Source organism: Mustelus asterias, chromosome 8 (genome assembly GCF_964213995.1).
Source record: "Mustelus asterias chromosome 8, sMusAst1.hap1.1, whole genome shotgun sequence".
Taxonomy (NCBI): Eukaryota; Metazoa; Chordata; class Chondrichthyes; order Carcharhiniformes; family Triakidae; genus Mustelus; species Mustelus asterias.
The window spans coordinates 36,692,650-36,715,587 of NC_135808.1; the positions used below are offsets into that span (position 1 = coordinate 36,692,650).

The following is a 22,938-nucleotide window of genomic DNA, read 5'->3' on the forward strand; positions in this document are numbered from 1 at the left end:
GGATCTTTTCCCTGGCTGGGGTGGGGTGGGGATCTAGAACAGGAGAAACAGTGTCACAATAAGGGATAGACCACTGAGGGGTGAGAGGGTGAGGAATTTCTTCACGGAGCATGGTGAATCTTTGGAATCCTCAGAGCTGTGGGGCTCAGTCATTGAGTATGTTCAAGAAAGAGCTCAATAGATTTCTAGGTATTAAAAATATCACAGGATACGGTGATAGTGCAAGAAAATGGTGCAAAGAAAATGGTGCAGAGACTTGATCTGGTTGAATAGTGAAGCAGGCTTATGGGGTCAAATGGCCTCCTGCTCGTATTTCCTTTCTTGCTATGTTCTTGTGGTCCTTTCTGACTGACTGTTGGTGCCTGAGACATCAGAGGGACGTTTTTTACACAGAGGGTGGTGGGGGCCTGGAATGCGCTGCCAAGTAGGGTGGTGGAGGCAGGCACGCTGACATCGTTTAAGACTTACCTGGATAGTCACATGAGCAGCCTGGGAATGGAGGGATACAAACGATTGGTCTAGTTGGACCAAGGAGCGGCACAGGCTTGGAGGGCCGAAGGGCCTGTTTCCTGTGCTGTACTGTTCTTTGTTCTTTGTTCTTTGAGTGCCCAAACAACCTGAGTGTAACTTGAAGAGCTGGCTCAAACAGGTGCAATCGGCAGAAACTCACCACTCTCAGTACTCCCATCTGGGGCTGTGGTCATTTCTGTGGTTGGTACCAACTTCCTGGGTGATGTTTAATAAACAATGTTAAAGATCGCAAAATTTCAATATACAATTTATATCTAAAGTACATTAAAATTACTATCAATTTCAGCCATGTTAAGCTTATAAAACCAATATAAACTAACATGAAATCTCTTGAGGTTGTTGTGCATTTGCCAAGGAGTTTATTAAAGCACAGGTTTATTTTTAATTGTATGTGATCAATTGAAGCAGTTTTATTTAAGGATGGGACATTGTGAATTGATTGGCTTCATGATCAATGCAGTGTGTTAACATCTGCAGGATAATTTCTTCACTTACTTTGCAACATGTTTGTGTTTCAATGAATGGTGGGTGAGGCTGTACAGGGAGACAACACAAAGGAATGTACACCTTTCACACATGATGTGTGTGACATATCCTCTTACGCAGCTCACTTTCACCTACAGAAGAGTATTCATGATGGGGAGAGAGCATTCAGTTGTGACATGTGTGATAAAGCCTTCACAAACACTATTCAAAAAGGGAGGTAGAGAAAAAACAGGGAACTATAGACCAGTGAGCCTAACGTTGGTACTGGGGAAGTTGCTAGAGTCCATTATCAAGGATTTCATAACTCAGCATTTGGAAGGCAGTGGTATAATCAGACAAAGTCAGCATGGATTTATAAAAGGGAAATCATACTTGACGAATCTATTGAAATTCTTTGAGGATGTAACTAGTAGAGTTGACCAAGGAGAACCAGTAGATTTGGTTTATTTAGACTTTCTGAAGGCCTTCAACAAGGTTTCACATAACAGACTACTATGTAAAGTTAAAACAGGTAATGTCTTGAGATGGATAGAAAGCTGGTTAGCAGATAGGGAGCAAAGAGTTGGCATAAATGGGTCTTTTTCTGATTGGCAGTCAGTGATTAGTGGGGTACTGCAGGGATCTGTGCTAAGACCCCAACTGATCACATTATTTATTAATGATTTGGAAGAGTGAACTAAATGTATTATCTCCAAATTTGCAGATTATATAATGTTGTTTGGGAGGGTGAGTTGTGGGGAGGATGCAGAGGTGCTTCAGCATGATTTGAACAGGCTGAGTGTGTGGGCATATGTATGGTAGATACAGTATAACGTGGATAAATGTGAGGTTATTCACTTTGGTAGCCATAATAAGAAGACAGATTATCACTTGAATGGGTGTAAATTTGGGAAGGTGGATACTCAGCGAGACCTTGGTGTCCTTGTGCATCAGTCGCTGAAAGTAAGTGCACAGGTACAGCAGGCAGTAAAGAAGGCAAATGGTATGTTGGCCTTCATAGTGATAGAATTTGAGTATCGGGATAGGGATGTTTTGCTGCAATTGTATAGGGCATTGGTGAGGCCACACCTGGAGTATTGTGTGCAATTTTGGTATTCGTATCTGAGGAAGGATGTCCTTGCTATAGAGGGAGTACAGCAAAGGTTTACCAGGCTGATTCCTCAGTTGGCAGGTCTGTCATAAAAGGAGAGACTAAGTTGGTTATATTCACTGGAGTTCAGAAGAGTGAGAGAGGATCTCACAGAAACTTATAAAATTCTAACAGGGTTTGACAGGGTAGATTCAGAAAGAATTCCCAATTGTGGGGGAGTCCAGAACTAGGGTTATAGTTTGAGGATAAGGGGTAAACCTTGTAGAACTGAGGTGAGGAGAAATTTGTTCACCCAGCAGGTGGTGAGTATCTGGAATTCACTACCACAGAATGTAATTGAACCCAAAATGTTGTGTGATTTCAAGAAGAAATTAGATATAGCTCTTGGGACTAAAGGGATATGGAGGGATGGAAAGATCAGGATATTGATTTTGATGGTCAGCCATGATCAAAATGAATCACAGAGCAGGCTCGAAGGGATGAATGGCCTACTCCTGCTTCTAGTTTCTATGTTTTGTTGATGCTCCTGATGCAACAATGCATTCACACGGGAGAAATCCTTCGGGTGTGAGATTTGTAGGAAGGTTTTCAGACACCTCTCTGACCTCCTGAGCTATCAGAGGATCCATACATGGGAGAAACATTTTCAAGTGTGAGGTGTGTGACCGAGCCTTAACAAATTCATCGACACTCGTGAATCACTGACACATCCACATTGGAGAGAAACCGTTCTGATGTGAGGTGTATAATGAAGGCTTTGCACAATCATTGGTCCTGGTGACTTAACAGCGTATTCACATAGGGGAGAAGCCATATATGTGTGACGTGCAACAAATAATTCTCACACTCATCTCACTTTCATATACACCAATGCATTCATGCAGGAGTGAAACCATATCTGTGTGACAAATCATTCTCGCGCGCATTGTCCCTCCACATGCACCAACACAGCCACACAGGGAAGAAGCCATTCAAATTTAAGGTGTGTGACAAAGGCTGCACAAAATCATCAAAACTCCTGCTTCATCAGAGGATTCACACAGTGGAGTATTCCTTTAAATGTGAGATTAACATAACGTTTTATTGAACACTTTGAAACTTTGACCCAGGTTCAATTCACGCCTTGGGTGACTGTGTGGAGTTTGCACTTTCTCCCCGTGTCTGTGTGGGTTTCCTCTGGGTGTTCCAATTTCCTCTCAAGGTCCAAAGATGTGCAGGTTAGGTTGGTTGGCCTTGCCAAATTGCCCTTTCGTGTCCCAGGATGTGTAGGTTCGGGAATTTAGCGGGTTAAATATGTGGGATTACGAGGATAGGGTAGGGGGGGTGTGCCTGGGTAAGATGCTTTGTCGGAGGTTAAGTGCAGATTTGATGGGCTGAATGGCTTCCTTCTGCATTGTAGAGAATCTACGTTTCTGACTACTCTCATCAAAGCTCAACTTCCCTCTGGTGTCGGTATTATATACCCCATCTTGATGGGAAACTCAGTCACCTCCATGCCAAAACTAAAGTGACCACCACGGATACACATGATCTACAGTTTGCAAATTATTGCAGTGTTATTGCCAACTGTGCAACAGATTTGCAAACCTCTCTTGACCTCTTCAGTTCTGCATGTTTGTACAATGGAAACAAGGTCTATCCTGTGTTACTAATGTTCAGTGTCATTTCTGACCATCAGAATTGGGAGTCAGACTTAGTGAAGCAGTTGGTGCTGATTTCAGCATTTGATCTTCATTAGTCTCCATGCCTGTAGTTTTCTCATCTTTAAACTCTACAAAGAATGTCTGAGTTAAATCCAGAGTTAAATTGTCTCCTTCTTCCGGAGCTATCGATACAGCCTCATTTCTAAGTTCGTTTTCCAGACTCAAAGGCTGGAATTTTACCATCCCCCCACCTGCCATGGGAATTGGAGCGGGCGAGAGGCGGACCATGGAAAGGTCTGTTGACCTCAGACAGGATGTTACGGTTTTGGGATGACTGAGGTCGTAAAATCCTGCCCAATCACTTTAAATTCCCTTTTTGAGATAATTTCAAAATGGCTTCTTTTTCTGCCAACAACTCATTCCTTCTCTGATCAAGGCACGATGGCATAGTGGTTAGCACTGCTGCCTCATTGCACCAGGGATCCAGGTTCAATTTTGGCCTCAGGTGACTGTGTGGAGTTTGCACATTCTCCCTATGTCTGTGTGGGTTTCCTCCAGGTGCTCCGGTTTCCTCCCACAGTCCAAATATGTGCAGGGTTAGGTTGATTTGCCATGCTTAATTGACTCAGTGTCAAGGGGATTGGAAGGCTAAATACATGAGGTTATGGGGATAGGGCCTGGTTGGGATTGTTGTCGGTGCATGCTCGATGGGCTAAATGGCCTCTTTCTGCACTGTAGAGATTCTCTGATTCTAAAATCCTTTTTGGCTGTTCCAAGAATGTCATTTACAATTTCTTCTTTGATCTGATGAAGTATGTGTGTGCAAAGTGATTCAGTTTCTTGTAGTTAGAGCACTGTTTTCTCCACTCTAAGCTCACAATTGAAGACGCATTCCCCAGTGTGGATCCTCTGATGGAACAGGATGTTTGAGAACCTCAAGAAGGATTTGTCTCACAACTCACCTGGGAAAGGATTCTCCCCTGTATGAATGTATTGGTGTGCACAGTGGTGATGAATATGAGAATGATTTACCACAAACATTGCACATAAATGGTTTCTCCCCAGTGTGAATGTGTTGGTGTGTGGAAATATGTTGATTCTGAGAATGATTTGTCACACACATTACACTTGTGTGGCTTCACCCGGGTGTGACTGCCTTGATGCTTTCTAGTGTCAATGACTGTGAGAACATTTGATTGCAAACCTTTGGCTTGAAGGGTTTCTCCCCTGTGTGAACCCTTTGGTGCCTCAGGAGATGATAGTTTTGGGAGAAAGATATTTTACAAAATTGGCACTTGAAGGGTTTCTTCCCCATGTGAATCAGCTGTATTAGGAGGGTTGATGTAAGAGGGAGTTTAGAATAACTTGGGACTAAAAGACTAACAGATCAGAGTGAATAGAGTACAGAAAAGTCACAGAGTGCCTGGAATATAGTTTACAAAGGTGCTGTTTGCATAGAGACACATAAAACCATTGTTAGAGAATTTAGACAATTTTTTTGAATATTCTGTATTAAAAGCATATACCTTTGTCAATAGCACAATGCTCTGAGGCATTACGAGATGTAGTCAAGTAAAAAGAACGACATTCCTCGGAACAATGCAGCTACTGAGTGAAGGGAAAAGCAATTCTTAACAGTGTCTCTAGATGATCCTAATGAATGTCCAAAGATGTGTAAGTTAGGAGGATTGGTGGGGTAAATGCTTGGGGTTGGGGAATAGGGTGGAGCATAGGCCTGGGCACAATGCTCTGTTGGAGAGTTGGTGCAGACCCGATGGGCCGAATGGCCTTCTTCTTAACTGTAGGGATTCTATGAGATACAGATTGGCCATCATGGAATTAAAGTGGCTGCAGGATGAATGAACTGAATGACCTCCACCTGCTGTAAATGTTTATGACAACATTGGATCATTGTTCGGAAACAAACAATCTCATGCTTATCCATGCCCCATGCTCCCTGTTCTCTGTGTTGTAACTGAGTCGAAACCTATTATTGGATTCCAGCACAATAAGACATTGGGCCTGATTTTATCATTTTGATTCCAAGTGCTGAATCTGAGAGTGATCCAGATCACTTGTAAATCTGTTCTCAGGCGCCCCCATATGCTGTCTACCTGGAAAAAAAGCGATTCTGAATTGCATTGCAGAAGCCTGTGGGTGGGGCTTATTACACCTGAAACCCTGCTGCTCCGCTTGGAGCCTTCAACTGCGCAGGTGCAGTAAAAATTTTTTCAGAAAAACGCTCCCCTGCCACATTGCTCCCGGTTCAGATAATGCCTGCCCCCGGCCCCCACAGACATTGCCCCACCCCCCCCCCTTATCCACCCACCCCCCCCACTACCCAGACCGTTCGCGACCCCCTGTCCCCCTTTTTCCCCCAATAATCGCCCGCGGAGTGACAGCGGACCCCTCTGCTCCCCCACCAGTGAACAATCTGACCCGCCTCCCTTCTCCTTCCCCCCCCGCCACCAGAGAATGATCTGGCCCTCCTCCTCCCCCCCCACCCCCGCCAGAGATCCATCTGGCCCATATCCCTCCTCCTACCCCCCACCAGAGATCCATCTGGCCCAGGTCCCTCCTCCTACCCCCCCACCAGAGATCCACCTGGCCAGCCTCCCTCCCCCGCCCCCCCCCCCCCCCCCCGCCACCTGGAGAACGATCTGACCCACCTCCCTCCTCCCCACCCACCAGAGAACGATCTGACCCATCTCCCTCCCCCCCCACCACCGATTTGAGTTGGAGAGCCGCTGGAGCTCTGAACTTACCTCCTCAGAAACTGGACCGCCCGAAACAGACCTTTGCAGACCATGTCTGTTTTGTGCCGAATGTGGACGGGCGAATACGGTGGTAAAGGGGGAAATGCAGGCAAGTTTGGGCGTCCAGCCTATTAAGTCAATTTAAATGCATGCAAATGCATTTAAATTCTTGTCGCGCCTGTTTCGGGTGCGGTTCCGATCGTGGCCATTTTAGCTGCTTGCTCAAGGGGGAGCGAGCACGGAGGCAGTCGCAGATCGCACTACTTGCCTCACACCCGACTTTACCAAGTTTTCGCGCCTGAAAACGGGCGCAACATGTTGGTAAAATCGGGCCCATTGTCAACAAAATGAAGTCCAAGGGTTTGACAAGCTCTGTTAAATCAAAGTGAAGGCTCTTTAACTGGACTGGGTCAAGCTGTGTGATCAGAGGACAAGCCTCCACCTCACGCTGCACATCCCAGTCAGATCAGATATCACAATAGTTTCTAAAGGGGCTCAGTTTGAGGCAGGAGACGGCACAACCAGGCTGAGTGAAGGAAAGGGAACTGCACTGACTGTAACAATGGAAATATCATTCGCTCGCTGACACTTGGAAGTTTGTTACTGCAGAAGGTTTGTTTCGAGCTGTCATTCGAGCTTCAGAATTGGAGGTCAGTCGATGAGGACGGAAATGGGAAATGTCTTCATCGAAAGCGTTGTGAATCTTTAGAATTTCCTCCCCCAGGGAGCTGTGGATGTTCAGTCACTGAGTATATTCAAGACGGAGACTTTTGGATGCTGAGGGAATAAGGAGATGGGGATCTTGTAGGAAGGTCAGATTGAGGTAAAAGCTTAGTCCTGATTATGTTGAATGGGCGAGCAGGCAGCAGGGACCCAATGTTCTTCTGTTCATCGTGTTCTCTGGGTGGTTACACACCTGTTATTACATTCTGGTGCAGCAAATCATTGTAACCAACATGATCAATTCAATAAAACAATTTGTGGAAATCATTAACATGCTGGACAGGGTCTATGGAGGTTTGTCTACATGGACTTCCAAAAGTATATAATAACGTTCTGCTAGATTATTCACCAAGATAAATGTCCTTGGAATTGAAGGGAGCCATGTGACATGGTTTGATAATTCGTTTGGGAGATCAGAGACAAGAGAATTGGAATAAAGGGATTGTTCTCTGTTTCTCAGGATGTGCCCAGCAGTGTTTCCTTGGGATGTGTACTGGAGACTCAGCTTTTCATTATGTTGAACAATGACTTTGATGGAGGAATAGGCTGGGAAAGTCTACTGATGACACTAAGTGAGGTGACACAGTCAGTAATGTGGATGGGAGTGGAAGTTTACAAAGGGACATTGATAGATTAAGTGAGGGGACCAAATTGCAGCAGCTGACTTCAATGTGGGGAAATGGGAGATCATTTATATTGAAACTCAAAGATAAAGCTGGACATTTTCCAAATGGTAAGGATTTGGGAACTGTTTCAAGTCAAATCTGGTCCATAGAAGAGTCACATGGACTCAGAAGGTTAACTTTGATTCTCTCTTCACAGAGGCTGCCAGAGTTGCAGTTTTTCCAGCACTTTTTTCAGATCTTCAGCATCTGCAGTATTTTGCTTTGTTTTACTAAAGCAAACATTTTAAAAAATGCGTAAGACCAATTGAAGTCGTTCATTTAAGGGTGGTACATTGTGATCTGATTGACTTTATGATCAATGCAGTGCATAAACATCGACAGAATAATTTCTTCACTCATTTTACAACGTTTGTATTTCAATAAATGGCGAGTGGGGCTTGTACAGGGAGCCCAGAGTCTGAGGAATTATTTGTGTCACTCTGACAATCAGTTTAAACCCCGATCTCTTGGTCAAAAAGGATCCTACAAGTGGTCTGTGTTAAGATAAAAAGGAATTCATTGAGTTATAAATCTATACAGAAGATTGATAAAATAGTAGATAAACAACATTACAATGCTCAGCTTACACCAGACTTTGAATCAACCAAAATAACAAAACATTTGAAAATGATTCAAGATGCTTCACAGAACATGAAATGAATTTTGGAAGCAGGTAAGGTGAGCATATCACACCGTTATTACATTGAGGTCTGATGCGCTGAGGGAACTGTGGCTGAATGGTCTGCAGAGTTTTAACTTTTAATATGCTGAAAGATCTTCGATCAAGCAAACCTGGTTTTTGATTAAAGTTGTTTTTTCATTTTGCTGGGATTTCTTGTGGCCAGTGGCTTGGAACTTGGTCAGAGGACAGAAGGTGTCAGATTTAAGTTTGTCCTTGGCAGGGAGGAATTCTTTACTGATGTTTGGAGCCAGTGTTCCTTATCTGGGTGTTGGAATTCAAACAATATGCACTTAAAGACTTAATATGATGGGGTTTGGAGTGACCAATACCACTACTCTGGCTCTATTTGATTGGCCTAATCGAACAATGCAACTGAGGTTTCTCATCAATTCATCGGCTGGTTACCAAAGAACTTTTGGAGTTTTAACTCTGCTAACAGAAATAGTTTGTTCAGAAAGGCAGTGTGAAGAACCCGGGAACCAAGCTCACAAGGAGAGACAACATCTGGAAGTACAGAACAAAGGACTGATTTCATGTGGCAACAAAATCCTGCCAGGTTTTAATTGGAAGTGGAAATCAACCCTAAGGTAAGTAAAGTAACAGATAGTGAGTATTTGGCTTATGTATTGCAAATATTTACTGTTGTTTAAGTCGCTATAGAATAAAGGAAATTGTGTTTAAATATTTAAAGTCGACTTTGTGTCTTTATTCGCTCCAGAGACTAAAAAACACAGGTTTGTACAACAGGACTCAGGGTTGTTGAGACTCACCCCCAGTCCCTCACCAAACTCAGGATAGTAGTCGTCCCAGACAGGAAAATACAAACGTTACCCATTACCTGAGGAGGATCTGTCTATAATTCACATCACCAGCTAAATCAGGGTCTGATTCCACCTCATGCCCACTCCTGAGAACTGGCTCACTTTACGAACATACACACTCTCACATCAACACTTAGTCACTCACTCTCTCAAAATACTACAGTTAGAAGTTTATTTAAAATTCCTGTTCTTTAGTCTGGCACCCTTTTCCAATTGTCAGAAAGGATACAACTCTAGTGGCATAAGATGGAATTTGTTTCTATCATACAAATTCATACAGAGCTGAAGAGATTGAGAGAGGTTTCAAATCTGTTGCAGAGTGGACAACGGCACTGCTGTCATCTGCAAACTATAGATCATGTGCATCTATGGTGGTCAGTTTAGTTTTGGTATGGAGGTGGCCGAGGTAAATGAGTTTTCTATTAAGATGGTATTTAATACTGACACCAGATGGCAGTGAATAGTCACTGTCAGGTAGATTGTAAATAGAATGAGGGTGATCTCACAGCCTTGCTTGACACCAGTCTGGATTTTGAAGGTTTCTGTTTCAGACCTCCCACTCAAGACAGTTACAGTCATATCATCATGAAGCAATTGCAGGAGCACAATCCACAGAGCCTCGCGCTTTACTGAGTCAAATGCTTTGGTCACATCGATGAATGTAATGAAGGGTTCCTGGTGTTGTTCTCGACATTTTTCTTGAATTTATCTGCAAACAAAGACCATGTTGGAGGTTCCTCTGGAAGGTCGAAAGCCAATTCAAAGTACTATGTGATGTTTGTATCACTCGATCCATGTGAGGGACTGATGTCTGCTGGACAGATCATCGACTTGTTCAATCAGTGATGAACATCCACCCAGCACTAGCTCTCCCATCGATGTCACCATCGATGGGAGAGCTGCAACAAACAATCAAAACAACAAAGCCTGCGGCCCCGACGGTATTCCAACTAAGGGCTTCAAAGCTGGTGGACTTCTGCTCACATCAAGACTCATCTTCTGGATTTGGGAGGAAAAGGAACTCCTCCCTGACTTCAGGAATGTGACAATTCTAACTATCTTCAAGAAGGAAGATAAATCATCCTGTGGAAATCATTGAGGTATTTCTTGTCCAGAGCAGGGAAAATCCTGACACACATTCTCCTGAATCACCTACTTCCTGTGGCTGAGGAAATCCTCCCAGAGACACAGTGACATTTGTGAATAAGCTGCAGCTTCTGTACATATTGATGTCTTCTTTTGGTGATGTTTGGTGATCTGGTCAAAGGTTAAATTGACCTCCTTGAAATGACTGGACTGATGGTGGGAGAGGCTGGAGGCAGACAGTGCTTTGGAAGGACAGCTCCCCTGTGTGAGCTGGAGGGTAAACAATACAGACAACTCTCAGAGTGAGGGAAGCAGGTGAGCCGACTCCACGTCTGTGTGGAGATGTTGGTGTTTGGCGAGAAGGTGAAATAATCCTGGCTATTTGTCTCCCATATGTGTTCGCTGATATGCCAGGTGGTCCAACAACTGTGTAAAGGTTTTATTATTGCTCTCAAATCAGGTTTCTCCCCTATGTGAGTGTGTGCAGGGCCAGGAGATCTGCTGCCTGTGAGAAAGCTTGTCATAGACCTCACACCTGAATAGCTTCCTTCACATCAGCTTTATTGCAAATCTCACACTTGACGGGTTACCCTGGTGTGTTGTTATTCTAATTGAGTAGGAAGTACATTCACTCAAAGAACGATATGTTGCCCACCTCACACTTGTAGTTTCTCTCTTATGAATATGTTGGTGCCTCTGGAGAATTGATGAACAAAAAAATGATTGGTAGCACACCTCTTACACAAATGGCTTCTCTCCGGTTTGAATGTATTGGTGAACCTGAGGAGTCGCTGATTCCATGAACAATTTATCACACATCTTGCACCTGAATAGTTTCTCCTGTGTGGATTGTCTCATGAACTAGGAGCTTTGAAGACTTTGTGAAGACTTTGTCACACACCATGCACTGGAATGGTTTCTCACTTGTGTGAATGCGACGGTGTTGCACAAGATTCGACGACTGTGAAGCATTTTTTGCACACCTCACATGCAAATTGTTTCTCCCCTGTGTGAATGCGTTGGTGTTGCATAAGCACTGATGACCGTGTGAAGGATTGGTCACACACCTCACATCTGAAGGGTTTCTCCCCTGTGTGAATCCTCTGGTGTGTCAGGAGATCAGAAGATTGGGTGAAAGCCATCTCACCAAATTTACAGATGAAGGTTTTTTTCCTGGTGTGATTTCTATGGTGTCTGAGCAGACTCGATGATACTGTGAAAGCTTTATCACAAACCTCGCACTTGAAGGGTTTCTCCCCTCTGTGATTCCGTTGGTGCCTCAGGAGGCTCCAAGAAACCGTGAAAGTTTTAGCACAAAGCTCACACTTGAAGGGTTTCTTCCCTGTGTGAATTCTCTGGTGCATAAGGAGGCTTGAAGATGTCACAAAACTGTTATCGCAAACCTCACACTGAAAAGGTTTCTCTCCTGTGTGAACCACCTGATGGCGCTGGAGATTCCTTAACTATGTGAAGGATTTGTCACACAATTCACACTTGATCACTTACTTCCTCGACTGTGTGAATGCTTTGGTGTGCTCGGAGATTCACTGTCCATGAGAATGATTTCTCACACACCTTACACGTGAATAGTTTTTCCCCAGTGTGAATGCGTTGGTGTGCATGGAGGTTTGTTAGCTGGGAGAATAATTTGTCACACATTTTGCAGTTGAATGGTTTCTCCCCGGTATGAATGCGTCGGTGCTTCCGCAGAGTTGTTGAAAGCGAGAATGATTTGTCACACATATCACACGTGAATGGTTTCTCTCCAGTGTGAGTGTGTTGGTGTCTGCTGAGGTGTGAGGAATCCAAAAATGATTTGTTGCATTCCTTGCATGTGACTGTTTTCTCGCTCGTGTGAATGCGTTTCTGTTTGCAGAGAATCGATGAGTCCGAGAAGGATTTGTTCCACACCTCACATTTGAATGGTTTCTCCTCTTTGTGAAGGTGTTGGTGAATGCGGAGGTTCCACGACTTTGAGAATGATTTGTCGCATACCTTGCAAGTGAAAAGCTTTTGATTTGCTTGAATGCTTTGGTCATTTGAAAGCACCGACAACTGTGTGCAGGTTTGCCCCTGCACTTCACTCTTGAATGGTCTCGCATCCATGAAACTCTGCAGTTAGGCATCAGATGATGGTCAGGATCTATATGCAGTGTCTATCCTCTCTGTATTCTCTGGTGTAGTACAATGCAATCGTTCTGTAAAACAGGAAAAGCAAACATGATTTTCTCCACCTCCCTCTACTCCATTGCTGAAGGGGCTGACTCCTCAGTCAGAGACTGTCCCACAGTGAGTGCCAGTCTGCCATTCCCCTGTGTGAGGGATCAGATGCAAGTTCTTTATCCTCACTTGAGCAGGGACACTGGTTAGTGACCAGGGGTAGACAATGTGTCTACTTTCTTTCCTCTGCCCAAACCCCCATCTTCCCAGGCACCATGAGGGCAATGGAAAAGACAGCAGAATGTAAAACAGGTTATCAATTCGCTATGAGCTCGAGTCGTGTTAGCAAAGATGAGAGTATGTTTCATATATTAAAAAAATACTCAAGAGAAATGTTAATTCACTGGAGATTTTGAAATTTCTCCATTTCTTTCGAAAATTATTTGAAGAGAACACACTGGGCAAGAAGTGCTAGAAGCGAAGGAAAATATTGCTTCAGTGTAGCTGATTGAAGGGTTCTGGTTTATCTTGGGAAATTAGATACACTGCACTCACTCAGACTGCGTATCCCAAATTCAGCTATCAGACACAGCATTCGGCGGCACGGTAGCACAGTGGTTAGCACTGCTGCTTCACAGCTCCAGGAACCTGGGTTCGATTCCCGGCTTGGGTCACTGTCTGTGTGGAGTTTGCACATTCTCCTCGTGTCTGCGTGGGTTTCCTCCGGGTGCTCCGGTTTCCTCCTACAGTCCAAAGATGTGCGGGTTAGGTTGATTGGCCATGCTAAAAAATTGCCCTTAGTGTCCTGGGATGCATAGGTTAGAGGGATTAGTGGATAAAGATATAGGGATATAGGGGTAGGGCCTGGGTGGGATTGTGGTCGGTGCAGACTCGATGGGCCGAATGGCCTCTTTCTGTGCTGGAGGGTTTCTAAGTTCATTGGGCAAAAGTATCAAATCCAAGCCCAGGCTTTTCAGAAAGACCGAGGCCTTCAGGTAAAATCTAAAGATATTAAAAGACATTTCAATAAATGTGTCAGTGCCCCTCCCAGATAATTACACCTCACCTTCTCATATTCATCAACAAAACTCAGCCTGTAAATCAGAAGGGAAATGCTTCCAATAAACACACTCAATATCCAACACACAGCTCCAATCAAACAGCTCAGCCCTCTGATTGACGGATCTGACAGCCAGTCAGAGAGAGCGTGAGACAGAAAGGAGTAGCCCCGCCCACCGACCACATGTTAATCGTTGTATGCAGCCAAGCCCATGGGAGGGGGCGGGGCTTCACCGACACCATGCTCCGCCTCGTTCTGCGCAGCCGCTTTCGAGAGACTCTCACCCGGTGGGAACTACATTACCCATGCTGCATGTGGTCCGAGCCTGCGCAGTGAGGAGAGGCAGTGTGGATGGGGAGGGCCAGCCTGCGGTGCCTGCTGGGCGTTGTAGTTCTGCCGCGCGCAGCGGCGGTTGGCTCCCAGCGTTCGGGAGTTGGAATGTGAGGAAGCGCGAGCCCGAGCGGTTGAATCGAATTGAAAAGCAGAGATTGACCCTTGGTAGGAACCAGAGCGATGGCGGTGGGAAGATTCACCATTGCAGGAGATTCTCTGTATACAACTGAGGAGGAAAAAGTCACACAAGTCACAGCATTCCCCCTGACTGATTTGATTTATTATTATCACATGTATTAGTATACAGTGAAAAGTATTGTTTGTTGTGCTATACAGATAAAGCATAACGTTCAGAGAGAAGGAAAGGAGGGTGCAAAATGTAGTGTTACAGTCATAACTCGAGAAAAATCAACTTAATATAGGTACATTCAAAAGTTCTTGAGTCCATTGCTAAATGACCTTAGACTTTTGTGTCTTTTTCTCCACGGAAGGAGGTGGAAGAGAGAATGTCCGGGGTGCATGGGTCCATGAATGTGCTGGCTGCTTTTTGGAGGCAGCAGGAAGTGTGAACAGTGCCAATGGTTGGGAGGCTGGACAACAGAGAAAGGTTGCAGCAGGAAGAGAGGGTGATCAGCCATGTCAAAGGTTGCAGAGAGGTTACTTCTCCCCAGATGCTTCCTGACCTGAGGATTTACAGAATTTTCTGAATCTCTGTGAGATTTCCAGCATTCATATGATTTTGCCCCTTTGGGTTCCAAGAGCTGGATGTGTACATGTTAGGGAAGTAGGAGGCATACATAAATTTCAGGAAATCGAAAATGGATAAGGCTCTTGAGGAATACAAAGGTAACAGGGAAAAGCTTAAACAGGGACGTAGGAGTGCTAAAAGGGGCCATAAAATGTCCTTGGCAGGCAGGACTTAAGAGAATTCCAAGGCTTTTATGCATATATAAGGAGGAAGAGGGTAGGTAGCGAAGGAAGGGTGGGTCCACTCAAGGACAGTGATGAGAATTTGTGTGTGGAGCCAGATGAGGCTGTGAGGTCCTTAACAAGTACTTTGCATCAGTAAGGAGAAGGATGTGATTGATGGTGAGTGCAGAAAGGAGGATGTTGACATTCTAGGACATGATGAGATAAAAAGGGAGGATATATTGGAGGTTTTGAAAAACATTAAGGTGAACAAGTCCCCAGGGCCAGATAGGGCCTATCCCAGAATACTGAGAGATTCAAGGGAAGAAATTGCCATGGCCTTTGTATCTCTTTAGTCACGGGTGAGGTACCAGATGATTGGAGAGTAGCTAACGTTGTTTCTGTTCAAGAAGGGCAGAAGAGACAATCTGGGAAATTACAGGCCTGTGAAAATTACATCAGTGGTGGGGAAATTATTGGAGAAGATTCTTAGGAACAGGATGTACTCACATCTAGAAGGGCTTATTAGCGATAGGCAGCATGGTTTTCTGAAAGAGAGGTCATGTCTCACAAACTTGATTGAGTTCTTTGAGGAAGTGACAAAAAAAATTGACCAGGGCAGGGCAGTGGATGTTGCATAAATGGACTTTAGTGAAGCCTTCAATAAGGTTCCTTGTGGCAGGCTGATAGAGAAGGTGGTCATATGGGATCTGAGGTGAGCTCGTAAGATGGATACAAAACTGGCTTGGGTGTAGAATGATGTGGAGATGCTGGCGTTGGACTGGGGTAAACACAGTAAGAAGTCTCACAACACCAGGTTAAAGTCCGACAGGTTTATTTGGTAACACAAGCCACTAGCTTTCGGAGCGCTGCTCCTTCATCAGGTAAGTGGAAGTTCTGTTCACAAACAGGGCATATAAAGACACAAACTCAATTTACAAAATAATGGTTGGAATGAGAGTCTTCACAGGTAATCAAGTCTTAAAGTTACAGACAATGTGAGTGGAGAGAGGGTTAAGCACAGGTTAAAGAGATGTGTATTGTCTCCAGCCAGGACAGTTAGTGAGATTTTGCAAGCCCAGGCAAGTCGTGGGGGTTACAGATAGTGTGACATGAACCCAAGATCTCGGTTGAGGCCGCCCTCATGTGTGTGGAACTTGGCTATCAGTCTCTGCTCAGCGACTCTGCGTTGTCGTGTGTTGTGAAGGCTGCCTTGGAGAACGCTTACCCGAAGATCAGAGGCCGAATGCCCGTGACCTCTGAAGTGTTCCCCATCAGGAAGAGAACACTCTTGCCTAGTGATCGTTGAGCGGTGTTCATTCATCCGTTGTCGTAGCGTCTACATGATCTCCCCAATGTAGCATGCCTCGGGACATCCTTTCCTGCAGCGTATCAGGTAGACAACGTTGGCCAAGTTGCAAATGTATGTACCGTGTACCCGGTGGATGGTATTCGCACGTGAGATGATGGCATCTGTGTCGATGATCCGGCACGTCTTGCAGAGGTTGCTGTGGCAGGGTTGTGTGGTGTCGTGGTCACTGTTCTCCTGAAGGCTGCGTAGTTTGCTGCGGACAATGGTCTGTTTGAGGTGGTGCGGTTGTTTGAAGGCAAGAAATGGGGGTGTGGTGATGGTCTTGGCGAGATGTTCATCTTCATCAATGACATGTTGAAGGCTCCAGAGAAGATGTTGTAACTTCTCCGCTCTGGGGAAGTACTGGACGACGAAGGGAACTCTGTACGAAGGGAGCAAATATCCTGGCTGGGAGTTTTGCTAGAGTGTTTCGGCAGGATTTAAACTAGTGTGGCAGGGGGGTGGGGAACAAAACAGTAGGTCAGTAAATACTGAGGCTGGGGTTGAGCTGGGGGCCAGGGCAAGGCGAGCTAAGAAGAGGAGCACTCTGGAGGAAGATGACCTGAGTGGGCCTGGAGGTCTGGAGTGCATCTGCTTCAATGCGAGGAGTGTAACGGGTAAAACAGACGAACTTAGGGCCTGAATGCTTATGCGGAATTTGGATGTGGTTGCGGTGACGGAAACTTGGTTAAAAGGACAGGACTGGCAGCTGAATATTCCGGGGTATAAGTGTTTTAGGCGAGACAGAGGAGGGGCTAAAAAAGGTGGGGGAGTAGCGATATTAGTTAAGGAGCATATTACCGCGGTGCAGAGGGTAGACAACTTAGAGGGGTCTTGTACTGAGTCGCTGTGGGTGGAACTCAGAAACAGGAAGGGTGCAGTCACTATGCTGGGGGTGTACTACAGACCACCCAACAGCCCACGGGAAGTGGAGGAAAGGATATGTCAGGAGATTCTGGATAGGTGCAGAAAAAATAGGGTTGTTGTAGTGGGGGACTTTAATTTCCCTGGCACAGACTGGAAAGTGCTTAGAGCTGGGGGTCCGGACGGGGAGGAATTTGTAAAATGCGTACTGGAAGGTTCTTTGGAACAGTATGTAGATAGCCCGACAAGAGAGGGGGCTATACTGGACCTAGCTCTGGGAAATGAGCCCGGTCAGGTCGTCAAAGTTTCGGTAGGGGAACATGTGGCAAATAGTGACCACAACTCTGTTAACTTTAGGATAGTAATGGACAAGGATGAGTGCTGTCCTACGGGCAGGGTGCTAAATTGGGGGGAAGGCTGACTATAGCCGGATTAGGCAGGAATTGGTGGATGTTGATTGGGAGAGGATGTTCAAGGGTAAGTCCGCGTCTGGAATGTGGGAGTCATTTAAGGAACTATTGATAAGGCTGCAGGATAGGCATGTGCCTGTAAAAAGGAAAGATAGGAAAGGTAGGATTCGAGAGCCGTGGATAACCAGGGAAATTGAGGATCTGATTAAAATGAAAAGGGAGGCGTACGTTAAGTCCAGGCAACTGAAAACAGATGGAGCTCTGGAGGAATACAGAGAGAGGAGGAAAGAACTCAAACGGGGAGTTAGAAGGGCAAAAAGAGGTCACGAGATGTTCTTGGCAGGCAGGATTAAGGAGAATCCTAAGGCATTCTATTCATACGTTAGGAACAAAAGAGTTGTCAGGGAGAAAATCGGACCTCTCAGGGACAAAGGAGGGGAATTATGCTTAGAACCCAAGGGAATAGGGGAGATCCTAAATGAATACTTTGCATCGGTATTCACGAAGGAGAGGGGCGTGTTAACCGGGAGTGTCTCGGAGGGAGGTGTTGACCCGTTAGAGAAAATCTCCATTACAAGAGAGGAAGTGTTAGGTTTTTTAGGGAACATTAAAACTGACAAAGCCCCAGGGCCTGATGGCATCTATCCTCGACTGCTCAGGGAGACGAGAGATGTAATTGCTGGGCCTCTGACGGAAATCTTTGTCGCTTCTTTGGACACGGGTGAGGTCCCTGAGGATTGGAGGATAGCGAATGTGGTCCCGTTGTTTAAGAAGGGTAGCAGGGATAACCCAGGAAATTATAGGCTGGTGAGCTTGACGTCCATGGTAGGGAAGTTGTTGGAGAGGATTCTTCGAGACAGGATGTATGTGCATTTAGAACGGAACAATCTCATTAGTGACAGACAGCATGGTTTTGTAAGAGGGAGGTCATGCCTTACAAATTTGGTGGAGTTTTTTGAGGAGGTGACAAAAACGGTTGATGAAGGAAGGGCCGTGGATGTCGTCTATATGGATTTCAGTAAGGCATTTGACAAAGTCCCACATGGCAGGTTAGTTAAGAAGGTTAAGGCTCATGGGATACAAGGAGAAGTGGCTAGATGGGTGGAGAACTGGCTTGGCATAGGCGACAGAGGGTAGTGGTCGAAGGGTCTTTTTCCGGCTGAACAGTGGTGTTCCGCAGGGCTCTGTACTGGGGCCTCTGCTATTTGTGATATATATAAATGATTTGGAAGAAGGTGTAACTGGTGTAATCAGCAAGTTTGCGGATGACACGAAGATGGCTGGACTTGCGGATAGCGAAGAGCATTGTCGGGCAATACAGCAGGATATAGATAGGCTGGAAAATTGGGCGGAGAGGTGGCAGATGGAGTTTAATCCGGATAAATGCGAAGTGATGCATTTTGGAAGAAATAATGTAGGGAGGAGTTATACAATAAATGGCAGAGTCATCAGGAGTATAGAAACACAGAGGGACCTAGGTGTGCAAGTCCACAAATCCTTGAAGGTGGCAACACAGGTGGAGAAGGTGGTGAAGAAGGCATATGGTATGCTTGCCTTTATAGGACGGGGTATAGAGTATAAAAGCTGGAGTCTGATGATGCAGCTGTATAGAACGCTAGTTAGGCCACATTTGGAGTACTGCGTCCGGGTCTGGTCTCCGCACTACCAGAAGGACGTGGAGGCGTTAGAGAGAGTGCAGAGAAGGTTTACCAGGATGTTGCCTGGTATGGAGGGTCTTAGCTATGAGAAGAGATTGGGTAAACTGGGGTTGTTCTCCCTGGAAAGACGGAGAATGAGGGGAGATCTAATAGAGGTGTACAAGATTATACTGTGTGCAGTATTGGTCCCCTTATATGAGGAAGGATATATTGGCATTGGAGGGAGTGCAGAGAAGGTTCACCAGGTTGATACCGGAGATGAGGGGTTTGGATTATGAGGAGAGGCTGAGGAGATTGGGTTTGTACTCGTTGGAGTTTAGAAGGATGAGGGGGGATCTTATGGAGACTTATAAGATAATGCGGGGGCTGGATAGGGTGGAGGCGGAGAGATTCTTTCCACTTAGTAAGGAAGTTAAAACTAGAGGACACAGCCTCAAAATAAAGGGGGGTCGGTTTAAGACAGAGTTGAGGAGGAACTTCTTCTCCCAGAGGGTGGTGAATCTCTGGAATTCTCTGCCCACTGAGGTGGTGGAGGCTACCTCGCTGAATATGTTTAAAGCGCGGATGGATGGATTCCTGATCGGTAAGGGAATTAAGGGTTATGGGGATCAGGCGGGTAAGTGGTACTGATCCACGTCAGATCAGCCATGATCTTATTGAATGGCGGGGCAGGCTCGAGGGGCTAGATGGCCTACTCCTGCTCCTATTTCTTATGTTCTTATGTAAGTGGATAGATAGGGTGAACAGTGGGAAGCTTTTTCCCAGGTCGGAGGTGACGATCACGAGGGGTCACGGGCTCAAGGTGAGAGGGGCGAAGTATAACTCAGATATCAGAGGGATGTTTTTTACACAGAGGGTGGTGGGGGCCTGGAATGCGCTGCCAAGTAGGGTGGTGGAGGCAGGCATGCTGACATTGTTTAAGACTTACCTGGATAGTCACATGAGCAGCCTGGGAATGGAGGGATACAAACGATTGGTCTAGTTGGACCAAGGAGCGGCACAGGCTTGGAGGGCCGAAGGGCCTGTTTCCTGTGCTGTACTGTTCTTTGTTCTGTCCACCGTGTCCCGTGTTTGTCTTCTGAGGAGGTCGGTGCGGTTTTTCGCTGTGGTGCGTCAGAACTGTCGATCGATGAGTTGAGTGCCTTATCCTGTTCTTATGAGGGCATCTGTGGTTAGGGCAGCATGGTAGCACAGTGGTTAGGGGCAGCACGGTAGCACAGTGGTTAGGGGTGGCATGGTAGCACAGTGATTAGCATTGTTGCTTCACACTCCAGGGACCTGGGTTCGATTCCCGGCTTGGGTCACTGTCTGTGTGGAGTTTGCACATTCAGCTCGTGTCTGCGTGGGTTTCCTCCAGGTGCTCCAGTTTCCTTCCACAGTCCAAAGATGTGCCGGTTAGGTTAATTGGCCATGCTAAAATTGCCCCTTCATGTCCTGAGATGCGTAGGTTAGAGGGATTAGCGGGTAAATAGGGATATGGGGGTAGGGTCTGGGTGGGATTGTGGTCAGTGCAGATTCGATGGGCCGGACGACCTCTTTCTGCACTGTAGGGTTTCTATGATCTTTCAGCGTCTGAAGGCGTCTGTTGTGATCCTCCTCATCTGAGCAGGTCCTGTGTATATGGAGGGCTTGCCCATAGGGGATGGCTTCTTTAACATGTTTACGGTGGAAGCTGGATAAGTGGAGCATTGTGAGGTTATCTGTGGGCTTGCGGTAGAGTGAAGTGCTGAGGTGACTGTCCTTGATGGAGATGCGTGTGTCTAAGAATGCAACAGATTCCGGAGCGTAGTCCATGGTGAGTCTGATGGTGGGATGGAACTTGTTGATGTCATTATATAGTTGTTTCAGTGATTGTTCACCATGAGTCCAAAGGAAGAAAATGTCATCGATGTATCTAGTATATAGCACGGTTGAAGGTCCTGTGCAGTGAAGAGGTCTTGTTCGAACCTGTACATGAAGATGTTGGTATATTGAGGTGCGAATTTGGTCCCCATGGCTGTTCCGTGTGTCTGGATGAAGAACTGGTTGCTGAAGGTGAAGACATTGTGGTCTAGGATGAAGCGGATGAGTTGTAAAATTGCATCTGGAGATTGGCAATTGTCGGCGTTGAGTACTGAGGCAGTTGTAGCAATGCCATCGTCGTGGGGGATGTTGGTGCAGAGTGCCGAGACATCCATTGTGACGAAGAGTGCTCCTGGTTCAACTGCTCCATGTGTGCTGAGTACTCAACAGTCTAATCAAGACCTCTGATCCGGACCTTCAGAGCACCCTCCGTGCTCTCATCCCACGTACCCCCCGCGTTGGAGATCTCTACTGCCTCCCGAAGATACACAAGGCAAACACACCCGGCCGTCCCATCGTATCGGGCAATGGGACCCTGTGCTAGAACCTCTCCGGCTACGTCGAGGGCATCCTGAAACCCATTGTACAAAGAACCCCCAGCTTTTGTCGCGACACTACGGACTTCCTACAGAAACTCAGCACACATGGAGCAGTTGAACCAGGAGCATTCCTCGTCACAATGGATGTCTCAGCACTCTACACCAGCATCCCCCATGACGATGGCATTGCTGCAACTGCCTCAGTATTCAATGCTGACAACTGCCAATCACCAGATGCAATTTTACAACTCATCCGCTTCATCCTGGACCATAATGTTTTCACCTTCAACAACGAGGTCTTCATCCAGACACACAGAATAGCCATGGGGACCAAATTCGCACCTCAATATGCCAACATCTCCATTCACAGGTTCGAACAAGACCTCTTCACCGCACAGGGCCTTCAACCGATGCTATACACTAGATACATTGATGACATTTTCTTCCTTTGGACTCACGGTGAACAACTATATGATGACATCAACAAGTTACATCCCACCATCAGACTGACCATGGACCACTTTCCGGAATCGGTTGCATTCTTGGACACACCCATCTCCATCAAGGACAGTCACCTCAGCACTTCACTGTACCGCAAGCCCACGGATAACCTCACAATGCTTCACTTCTCCAGTTTCCACCCTAAACACGTTAAAGAAGCCATCCCCTATGGACAAGTCCTCTGTATACACAGGACCTGCTCAGATGAGGAGGATCACAACAGAACCTCCAGATGCTGAAAGATGCCCTCATAAGAACAGGAAATGACGCTCGACTCATTGATCGATAGTTCCGATGCGCCACAGCGAAAAACCGCACGACCTCCTCAGAAGACAAACACGGGACACGGCGGACAGAGTACCCTTCGTCGCCCAGTACTTCCCCGGAGCGGAGAAGCTACAACATCTTCTCTGGAGCCTTCAACATGTCATCGATGAAGACGAACATCTCGCCAAGGCCATCCCCACACCCCCACTTCTTGCCTTCAAACAACCGCACCACCTCAAACAGACCATTGTCCGCAGCAAACTACCCAGCCTTCAGGAGAACAGTGACCATGACACCACACAACCCTGCCACAGCGATCTCTGCAAGACATGCCGGATCATCGACACAGATGCCATCATCTCACGTGAGAACACCATCCACCATGTACACGGTACATACACTTGCAACTCGGCCAACTTTGTCTACCTGATATGCTGCAGGAAAGGATGTCCCGAGGCATGGTACATTGGGGAGACCATGCAGACGCTATGACAACGGATGAATGAACACCGCTCGGCAATCGCCAGGCAAGACTGTTCTCTTCCTGATGGGGAACACTTC

General features: G+C 46.2%; 2 protein-coding genes and 1 pseudogene across 2 annotated transcripts in view; all 3 read right to left on the reverse strand.

The window, feature by feature from the left end:
• The window catches only part of LOC144497032 (uncharacterized), a 410,838-nt gene that overhangs the window by 21,422 nt on the left and 366,478 nt on the right, over positions 1 to 22,938 (reverse strand). The gene's annotated exons all lie outside the window — the stretch shown is intronic.
• On the reverse strand, positions 11,295 to 11,943 carry LOC144497722 (uncharacterized; annotated as a pseudogene).
• On the reverse strand, positions 11,572 to 12,589 carry LOC144497054 (uncharacterized). The gene has a single exon (XM_078217787.1). It carries the CDS (start codon positions 12,587 to 12,589, stop codon positions 11,972 to 11,974), a length of 618 nt encoding a protein of 205 aa, XP_078073913.1. The 3' UTR covers positions 11,572 to 11,971.